Source organism: Micropterus salmoides, unplaced genomic scaffold (genome assembly GCF_014851395.1).
Source record: "Micropterus salmoides isolate LMB-PRFRI ecotype aquatic unplaced genomic scaffold, ASM1485139v1 Ms_hic_scaffold_15, whole genome shotgun sequence".
Lineage (NCBI taxonomy): Eukaryota > Metazoa > Chordata > Actinopteri > Centrarchiformes > Centrarchidae > Micropterus > Micropterus salmoides.
Window position 1 is genome coordinate 11,302,530 of NW_024040596.1, and position 11,303 is coordinate 11,313,832.

The 11,303-nt window shown below is 42.0% G+C and overlaps 1 protein-coding gene across 2 annotated transcripts in view; it reads right to left on the bottom strand.

Moving 5' to 3' along the window:
• erbb4b (erb-b2 receptor tyrosine kinase 4b) overlaps positions 1-10,031 on the bottom strand; it is a 362,769-nt gene extending 352,738 nt beyond the window's left edge. For both annotated transcript variants that reach the window (XM_038720293.1, XM_038720292.1), the window contains exon 1: positions 9,655-10,031. In XM_038720293.1, the coding sequence (XP_038576221.1) occupies positions 9,655-9,733 (79 nt within the window). In that variant the 5' untranslated portion in view covers positions 9,734-10,031. The remainder of the gene's footprint in view (positions 1-9,654) is intronic.
• Positions 10,032-11,303: the final 1,272 nt, after the last annotated feature.

Genomic DNA, 11,303 nt, shown 5'->3' on the forward strand with positions numbered 1-11,303 from the left:
AGGTTCTTTATTGAAACCCATTACCTTTATTGTGGATTTAGTTACAATTGTATTATTTCATTACATCCTGGACATAGTGGAAAGGCCAAAGGGTGATGCAATGGAAAACTGAGAACAGGTGCACGGTTTGAGGAAAAGCTTACTCACCCTGGCAACCCTGACAAGGCATGATGGTCAACAGTGTGAAGTATTCCCTCCTTCCTTTCTTTGTCTTTTACTTTCCCTGTCTGCCTCTCCCCAGCATCTGGCTGAATCTCACTCGTGTCCTTGCTAACGCCCTCGGGTGAACCGGGCCATGTCAAACCTGAATCCATCAATCACTCAGCGCCAGCCGTGGGGGAGAGCGAGGTGGTGGAAAGGCAGAAATGGAGGGATGAGTGGAGGGAAGAAAGGGAAGGGTGGTTAGGGTGAAGTATAGCCACCAGTCCACCCTCTCTCACCTTATTTTCCCTCTCTCCTAACTTCCCTGTCTCCAACTCATTCAGAGTTTGGAGTCAGCTGTCAGGTCATGAGAGGGACTCTCAGCCGATTCTATTTTAGAGGTTCACGGACCTAAACACATGTTTAAGGAGAGGAGAGGACGATGAGGAGAAAAGAGACAAGGGAAAGCCACAAGAGCAAAATCAAGCAGAGCAGAGAAGAGGGGGAAAGCGGCCATGAAAAAAAGAAAGAGGAAGATGGGAAGCATAAGAAGGGAGACAAGAGAAGAAAGGAGGACAAGGAGAAGGAAACAAGACAAGAAACATGAGAACAGAAGCAAAAAGAAAGCGCTGATAAGAAGCTATGGGTGAGCCTGTCAGCAGGTGTGTGCGTGTGTGTGTCCTGTGCAGAATGAAGTGTCTCTGTCAGAGCCCAAGCTCCCCCGCTGGGCCGCTGCTGATTAATTGTCCGTCCAGCTCCTGTGATAGCGACCATTTTAACCAAGACTCCCAAGACACTCACCCATGTCCCATCCCAGCCGAAAGACACCTCTCCTCTCGTGTACCCAGCCGTCTGCCTGCCCTTCTCCGGCTAAAATTAGGAGAATTTTTCTCTTTTGTCCCCCTCCCCCTTTTTTTTCTGTCTTACTCTTACTGCTACAAATAATCTTACATCAGCACCCCGTTCACCTTGCCGTTGGGGGATAATGTCTCTCTGTGGGAGAGAGGTTTTGGAACAAAGGCAGGGGGGCTGAAAACAGCGTGATATGCAGTGTGCCCCCCCTGTGTGTTTACACATGCACTAGCGAATGGCTGAGATAAAGCACCCCTGTCTCAGGTAAACAGTATAGCACAGCAGGGCAAAATGGCAGGGTTGACTTTGGACCTGGGTAGCACTTAGTCAGCTACTCTCACATTTGATATAAACTCCCATCCAGCCCACCCATCCCATAACACACATTCCTTCACACACAAAACCACTCACACAGACACACGACGTAAAGCTTGCGGTTACAGTTCTCTAACGCGGCCTGTCTAAAGTTATCTAAAAAAAAGTTACACTAATAATAAATACATTCCATACTCATTAACTTTAGTAGAGATGTTACCAAAGAGAGTATTTTCCAGGATAATATTTTTTTCCACAATTGTTTAAATTTAACGATTAGAATGCATACTTAAAAAAAAAAAAAAGATCTGCTTTACACTGTGAACCATAACTACCATACTCAGCATTGTCCCTCTCTTCCCCTCTCTCTCTGCCAAACTGCAGAACTATAGCATCCATCCGGGCGGCTATATAGCCAGCCCCCAAAAGCAGCCAAGGTCAATTGCCTTTCCTGCTCCTCTCATCCTGTGCTTTATGTACCTTCACATCCAGGGAGCGAGAGCTGCGCTATTTCTGCTTTGCTGCAAGGTGACTGCTGCTTCACACCAGCGACAGCCAAACTAATGAGTATTGAACATTTCCTTTAACGTTGAAGGAAAATGTATAAAAATCGATTTACATAAGTGAAATGTAGTTCGCTGAATCTCATATCTCTTTCTCTCTCATATCTTTCATTTGATCTGCTAGTACTAATCTTCTTAAAAGGACCAAGGGTCTGGTATTTTTTGGCTCATACTCTCTGTTTTTGAACTCCTAAAGCACTTTTGTGAAATCAACTGATCTTTCAGTATTAATATAGTAACCCAGTGGGTGTGTTGTGGAGGGGAGTGTGTCAGTAAAGAGATTTTAAAGCACGAATAAGATCACTGCCTTCATGAACACTCAAAGTACAAACACACAAATAGATGATTGTCATTATTAAAATAAATGTAATGTTCGACATTCTTTTCATTTTCTTTACTGCAGCCTCATCTCACCTCTCCTCATCTACGTCCCTGATGAAAAATGAGCACTTTTCTAATATTCATGTGCTTATGCTTATGCTCCTCAGCCATAACTCATACCGTGCTTGTTGTACTCTATTTTATATTTTTCTCCTATGGTATTCAATGGTGAGATGGTGATTTAATATATTTTTTGATTGTATTACAGTAAGAATCTTGATCATATAACCTTTCAGTTTCTGCATCCTAACCTTTCTGCATCCTGTGATATTTGTATAGTAAACAGCTAAGTTTTTACAATATGATAACTATTATTTTTCGTTTAACAGATAGCATGTTTGGTGCAGCCATTTGTTATCCTTGAATAGATAAACTGTCTCCCAGTAAAGTCTGAATATGCCCCCCCCCCCCTCGCTCCCAGATGTCTCCTTACAGCTGCCATGACTGATTGCAAACTCATTTATTACAGGTCACAAACGCCAAGTGCTTCATTTAAAAGGATGCCACCCCCCTCTCCTCTAACACAAGTGAAAAATCGACCTGCAAGAATAGCATACAGGGCACACCGCTCCATTACCACTAAACGGAGGCCAGCAGTGCTCAAAAGACGGGAACAGAGTTTGAGCAGTGAGGGCAAAAAGACAGGGACAGTTTTGTGACATATTTCATTCTGCTGGAGCTTTCATAATAACTGTGTGCACAGCACCAACATAGACAGTGAACAATTTACAGTAACTCTTTTCAGATGCAGGGCCCCGAAGATAAATTAATAATAAAATGTAACATTAAATTGTGGGTTCTTGTCGTGAAAAGAAATGGTAACTCTTGCTACAATTGTACTGACTGACTGATCAGTTAAAAATGCTGTTTTAACATTAAACCATTACTTAAAACTTTAACCCACATAACACACCTCAAGACTGTTTCATATTTATTCAGGTACACAAATCACCAAATCAATGATTCAGATTTTGCGTGTGTTTAGTCCTGGCCATATCCGATATCATTCAAAAGCCAGTCTGTAATTACACTGTAAATGCAGATTAGCTATGAATATTTTATAAGGGGATTACTAAAAGAGGAAAGAGACAGCGAGGGAGAGAGTTGAGAGAAATCAGCCCTTTAACACACACCCACACGCAGAACTGCATGAAAAGCTCGTTTGAAGGTGGAGCCAGTCTTTCATGCCCAAGTTGTCAGCCTATTATCATCATTTCATATGTTCGCCACCATTATTAACTTTGTGCGGGAATAGAAAAATAACACAAAAAAGTGAGAATAAAACACATCACTCCAATATGTCAGGCTGTCGCTTCAGACAGAGAGAAAACATGGCAGCCCAACTCTTATCATCGGACTCTCATTCTAAAACGTGGCGGTAATGACTATGTCTTAACAAAGATTAGCCATAATTTCTATTGTCATTTTAATGCTACCACATTATGTGGAGGCTTACAAAGCCACAGATGAAGGCAGAGGGTGGGCGGAGGAAGAGGAACAGGCAGACACTAGAGCAGAGAGAGAGAGTCTCTGGAACTCGGTTAGTCTGTCAGTCTCCCTCTTTACCTCCAACCATGCAGCCACACAAACAAACACTGACAGACACAGTCACCACACACACAAACACACATACAGGAACATGCACATTTTTACCAGACCCTTTGTCACCACATTCTGAAACCCTCAAAACGTGGTTGTCAAAAGGGTCGGTGCCTGACAGACTTCTGCAACCCTCCAGGAGGATGCGGAGGACAGACGGGCTTAATGTAAGAAGAATATTAGCAATAACAAAGGGGATCAAAAGTCTCACAAACTGACAGATATACACGATACGTTCAGTTCTACATTGTTTAGTGAACACAGGAGTGAGGCTTTCATCAAGGGCCTGGATCTCGCACGTTTGCCTTATACTTCAGAGTGATGGCCCAGGGTGAAGGCAGCATGAGTGTGTGGGTATGTGCGCAAGTGTGTGGGAGTGAGTCTCGGAGTGTGTGCGCCAATGTGTGAGGCACACTGGCACTGACAGACAACTTTGTGTGAATGCTATAAAAAACAATGTTCTACATTTCAAACAATATTATGCAAACCTCCCAAGAAAACTTGGTCTGTTTCGAATATTAAATGTAAAAATGTTGCAACAATTGTTTGTTTGATATCTTGCAAAAAAAACAAAACAAACCCCAGACATTTTCAGAAGAAAGAAAGCAACAGCCCTTTTTTCCTGTAACATTTCTGTGAATGTTGGTGTGCATTTGTGTTGACGAACCCATGAACCTAATTTTGAGAACACTTACATACTCACACAAAGATGAAGACCAATGGCTGCTCCATGATGAAGGCAAGAAAGTAGAAAATGTTTGGGGATTGCAGCATGATGCATGGAGAAGAGTTTTCCAACTTGTATAATTTTGCTAAGACTTGTTTCAGTTTTCTTCGCATTAAGATTAAGGTATGGTTTCTGTTTATGTTTCACTTCTCTTGCTGGCTGAGTCGACACAGTCTGCTATTTTTACTACTCATAGAAATAACAGAATTGAACCAGGGATTTTTGACTGACAATCTGCACTGTGTATGACACAACATCATTTGGCCTGTTGGAGTGTTGTTTATGACGATCCCAATTCACCATGTTAAAAAAATGCTGAATGGTAGGAGAAGCCCTGAGAATAGTATTGTCTTTCATGCTGCAAGCTCTTCTTGGTGGCCCTAAATGCACATTTGCTAACCTAATTAAAAAGCAGCAGATTTATTTCCCCGCTGCTGAAACTTAGTCCCCAATCTGTCTAAACTAGCTGTGGTGTATTCCTCACTAGTGTTTGTCTTGGTTGCACTACCTTGTTAATGAAGGACTCTGGCTGCTGGGTATTCAGCACTCGGTGCCTGTGCTGCACGGAGGCTATCAGTATTTCTATTTGTGTGTTTCTCTCTTGCCCCCTTCCCTTTCATTCTCTCACACACACACAAACTGAAAGCTCACTCAATTTACTGAAAGCAAAAAGAGAAACCATGAAAGCAAGAGCAACATACAGGGAATGAAAAACAGCAGAAAGCCTTCCATTTTCAATAAACCTCATCAAATCTGTGGTAATCTAATTGTTTGTAAACCACGCTACAAACATAGCATTTGCATTTTAAACACACATTTGATTAACAGCTGGCAAAATTAAGCCTGTACAGACATGCTTTAATCCAATTATGACATCCAACACAAAAAGGAAATTTAATGGCTGACAATGATGCATGGCAAAACACATGCACATGTATGGTGCATTTATGACTGCAGGTGATAAATGAGGGCGCAGCGCTCATAAAGGTCACGTAGGGTATGATCCAATCATTTCTGCTGGCTGGCTGGTTATGAGCCTACCAACTTCTCTCTTGTCACCCTTAAAAAAGAAATCTGTGGTAATCGCACACATTTTAAAACAAATATAAAACATCCCTGTGGTAGTAATTAAAGAATATTACAATAATAAGGCAGAGGTACTATAAGGCCATTGACTCACTATTGAGTGGGCTACTGCCGCACACATCTTCAGTCCCTGTTGAAATATTAAAGTGATATCTTATTAGGGATTCTTGGGCCTTGTTGTGGGTGCTACACTTGTATTATTGATGCCAGTGGTTCAGAAGCAGTTTGTTTGTTGAGAAGTGGAGAGATTTATAGGGAACTTAATGGTTTCCACTACTCTCACAGTGAAACCACAGTCTAGATTACATAAACAGACAGTTTGTTATTCTTTATCTGGCTGCAGGGTGAAATCCCCAGGAGAGGAAAAGACAATAAATATGGCTTAAATTTATTGTCTGCAGCAAATGTCGTTTGGCTGTCAGTAACATATGACAAGGTATGGACTTTAGGACAGTATTAGTATGTCTATCAGTCTTTATTATTGTCATTGAAAGGAAAGGTCAACGCAAAATCACCAGAAAGGGGGAAACAATAAAGCGGTATTCTACATCTAATCACTTATCACATTAACCAAATGATCACATCTTGTGCGTCACCAGGAACTGATGAACTTTGAAAACACATCATGACAATTTGCAAAATCAAGACAGGAGGATTTGTTGTTAAATTCTATATTAGTTTAACAGATATTTCCGTGTGGTGGATCGCTTTATGTTGCTCCTTGTCTCTCACACAGACACAGACAGAGAAGATGAAAGCACAAAGGTTCACATTCTTTATCCAACAAATGGAAGTGGATCACCACCTAATCAAAGACTGCCATTCTTCTAATAAAAAGCCTGGTGGCAGTCCAGGGTCAAAGCTCCTTTATCAGGCGACAGCAGGCAAAGATATGACTGTAAGAGGTCTTTGTGATGTAGCAGAGCTGTGTAGGCCTTTAAATGTGACACCATTCTTTCCTTCAGAGTGGAAGAAAAATAAATACACAACGAAGAATAGTTGTACAAGAAGTGACAGTCTGCAACATGGTGCAAAAGAAGTGTAAAAAAGAAAATAGAACTAACAAATCCACATATCTCCTTTTTGTAGATGAGTCTCTCACTGTGCCTCTGCTGAATTGGTGTAAACATTTTGATGAACATATCTGCTACACACTGGAACTGCACTGGAACTGCACTGTCAATTTCAAGTCCTGCAAACAGTGGGTGGGGGACACTATAAAATCAAGGATGGTAGAGGGTATAGCCACCAAACTATTATTAAACTTCCATTACATTTTTGGGAGGTAGTGCACCTTCTGAGAAGAATTCTTTAAAAATGTAACTCAACTTCCAGTTTAGGTTTAAATTAGGAAAAAAGAATGGGTCATTTATGGACATAGTTTATCTATCACACACGCGCACGCGCACACACAAACACACACACAGTTGCAGTTGAAACAGATAACATGACTCCTGCGCACAAATGGTTCAAAGCTGTATGCACTTCCCACCACTATCTTCCTGCTCCGGCATATATCTGCAGTCAAATGAAGAGCAGAGTGCAGTGCAGGGACTCTGTGGTCCACTTGCATCTTGCAGACATGTGCCCCAGCTGTCATGTGAAAACCCATTAACTCCAGTTTAGGTGATTTGTGTGTTCCACTTAAGGGTTACATGGTTTTCTTTGTGGGCTGTGAAAGTTACAGAATTTGTATGCTATTCAGCAATAACTAAAAGCTCATGGTGGTCTGGAAAATGTTCTGATTTTCACAGATGCTGAAAATGTGACATGGTAGGCAATATAATTTTACAGAACTTTAGTCCACTTCATCAAGAAGTCTCACGTTTTAATGACACATTAAGGGAGATGCAAGCGTATATCAAAGAAGCTCCCTATTTCCTCGCTGCATGCCTCATACAAAAACCTCCGGCTACGGCACGCGCAAGAGCGAATCCGACCACTCATTCGCGCACTTTGCAGTTCTCAGCGTTTCTTTCTCTCACCAATATAAGCCGATCATCCTACGTTTGTCTGCGTCTTTCTGACTCTCTTCAGTGTTCTTTCAACTTCCAGATTCATTTGACAATGTGTGGAGCTCTACCAGGTGATGATATCAGCCTGTTTGTGTGAGAGGCAATTGCCAATGTCATATGTATGCTGGATTCTCTCCTTTTCCGAGAAATGCGTTAGATTGACAATGTGTTGCAACCTCAAGTGCGCGAAGCGGCCCTATTGTGGCGGTGTTTTATTTTATCCCTATTGCAGCTTGTTTGGGCAAAAACAGCATTCTTGACAAATAAGCTTGTGTTATCGAAATGTAGTAAAATATGTGAAAATTTAACCCTAAATCCAATAACAAATAAATAAGAATTTCCTTCGGGGGGGTGTTACCTGAATTACCTCGAGACATGGGTCAATGTTTCTCCAACATTGGCCCACCAACAATCGGACTGTGTTTTCGTCATTGTAACACAAGGGCTTTGTTCTGTGCGTAAAATGACAGGATGAAACGCGTCCCTCACTTTTTATTCAATCACCCGCTGTGCCCTTTAAGGCTCTTCTGGACGCGGATCCCCTCATATGTTACAGTGGCGGGCCTGTGTAAACTGTGCGCATTTACTGGTAATGAGATCACATTTGATGATTGATTTCAAAATGTCTCATTCAGCGTTTCACTCAGAACAACCTGAATAATACAAATGTATTATTATATTTTAAACAGCGAGGCCAAATTCGCGAAATCATATAGAAACCCACTCATACATGACAAATTTCCCACAGAAAAATAATGGGCATGTCCTTTTATACGCTATAAGTAGTCTCCTTTCAATCTTCGTCTCGCCTAAAGGTGATTATGCATGATGACGACGAGGGTGATGGTGGTTTTTGCTTGTGTCTATTTATTTACAAGCCTTTCAATATCTCTCACTCACACAAGCTCACTCCTTGAGCGCATCCATATTTCCCTGTGCGTAAAGAGCGCCGCTGCACTGCACAAACGGTACTGCCACTGCCAGCATGAAAGTCCTGAGCGCTGCAAAGCTGATTGCCAAACCACAGGATCCCCGAGGGGACTCACTATAAAATGAGAAATAATGTAATTTCACGGTAATCCGCTTTGCTTTTATCCCGATTACAGAATGCATATGGATGAATGTTCACCACTGTTATCGCCCTTTGTACAGGTGAGAGAGTTACAAAGATCAGTATTAAAACACAACAACCACAGACTCTTTCCAAACAGCAGGACTTAAAGTGGTTTGATCAAGCCGGTGCCCTTGAAATGACAAGGCTTGAAGCTTAGACCTGGTGAATACAACCCACTGTTCTACCAACCGATATTTCCAAGAAATGACTGTGTATGGGTACCAGCTTTTTTTATTCCTACTATCTGTTATTTTGGGATAAACTAGTCAGGAGGGGAAGAAAAAGTCAAGACAGAACTTTTGAAACTAGTCGTGCATTAGACAGCCTGTCAATCCACAGGAGGGAAGACAAGAGCACAGTAGCCTGTTGTAAAGCACGGCTGTCACTCCTCTGTGTTTGTCCACACTGTGTCTAAAGACACGTGTGATGGACATCAAATGCTCTCATTTCCCTCCAACTTCAACAGTGCCGCTCTGTGCACGAAGAAGACAGAGCAAGTCCCTCGCTTGGATGCATTCAGGTTATCACAACAGATATGTCCTGCTACTCGCTGCCATCTGCTCAAACACCTGTGTTTCAGTATCACAGCGCTATGTACGCCAGTCCCTTGTCAGGGGAATGTCAAGGCTGTGATTTAGACGTTTCTTCAACATTAGGATGCTTACCAATTGTGAAAATGGCAGTAGGAGTTGCCGAATTATCTGTCGAGCCCTAAAGCCTTTGTTATACGCATAAAAAGAACAACGGTAATAGAAAAGTATGCTCCATGAACAGTTGTCCCAGTGCGCTCAGTGCGCACCGACCAGCTCCACGGATACACAAAACTGCGCACCGGAGAGCAGATGGACGGCGTTGACTCACCTGATTGTGAGGAGCTCGACCCAAACAAGAAGCAAGTCAGGAGAAAGCCGAAGCAACACGGGGTAGTCGTTGGTTTCATTGTTGTGCTTAGCAAGTATCTCCTTTAAATTCACATGTCCAGCAGTGTATCCTCCCTTGGAACAGCCAGCAAGGATGAATCGTTTGCGTTCGAAGCCTCTTCAGCCTGTGAGTTTGGGGGACTTTAGTCGCTTTTGACTAAGTTTACAGTTTGTCTTACAGTCCGCCGCCTCCCCCCGCAGTGCCTGACGGCCTAATTTGTGACTGGCGTGAGAGCAGAAGAAGTCGAGTATTAGTTTCCAGCGCGCGCACTGTAAAGCTTGTCTAAACAGTATAAAGCAGTACTCATGCCATTACTCCCCGACTTGGATACAGTATGCAGCTGTAGACTCGTATTCTTCAGACACACCTCCGAGTTCCTGAACTCCTCCTACAAACTATGTGATTGGCACAGGTGCCCGACGATCAACCTAAACCCCGCCAGCCACAACTCCATGCGCGCTGCTATTGGTTGACACAAGATTCCAAAACCCCACGAATTTGTGCGTCGGCTCCTTTGCACCTGTCACACTGAACACAGCAGCTATAAAATGCTGCCAGAAGGATGTATAGGTGTAATGGATAAAATAGAGCTGAATATCACTTATAGGTGTCTTTCCATGCGCTTATGAAGATCTTATCCAGATGTGATAAGATATAGCCTCATATTGAAAGTGTTGCTGATTTAATACTGAACTGAACTGTCAGCACTGAACTTTTGGAGTTTAGTGTGAGTGATGCATTGAATCAGAATACATTTTATTACATTATTATCACCTTTATATTGATTTAAATTCTAATTTTGCTGTTGATCCCATGACTACTTCTATCTATATTTGTTTAATTTTATTAGACAACATGATCAGGTAATGAAGGTAAGGCATTTTGACAGCAAAATGACAACCATCATAAGTAAAGATTTCAAATTTTCCCCAGCTATCAGGGTACATTACTGCTGAAGGTAATATCTCCCCATATCCAGGGTAATAATTTCTCCAGGGTGGCTCAGTGTAAATGACGCAAATAAAAGTCAAATAGAACGTTTAGATAATGCTATTATTGTGCCCACTGAGCTATTTGTAATAGTTTGAAAACTGGTGACTTTGCTGTGACAGAAAAATAACTAAGATAATGGGAGCATAGGAAACAATGTGACAAAAGGTTATTACTTTCTGAACCAGCTGCTGCCCACTTTCGCACTTTAGGAGAAGGGTGAACGCCTCCTGTAGTTACAATATGTCCACACATCTGGACAGAAATCGTGCACTCTGACTGTCCCCCCACCCTAAGTTCTCTGTGCGCGCACACACACACGCACACACACACACACACACACACACACACACACACGTAAGAGTCTTAAAAGTAAAGTAAAGTAAAGCTGTATTTACTTTCACAGTTACAAAAATGACATTTTACCTTTAAATTTGAACGATTAAACCACTTATTTAAGCTGCAACACAGTATATTCTTATGCTGTAAGATTGATTGAATGTGTAAGCACCATAACAGGTACTGTCAACTGCAAGCAAGTTCTATTATTATAGGTGTGTGTGATATTTATGCTCTTCTGAAAGTGGTAGTAAGCTTTA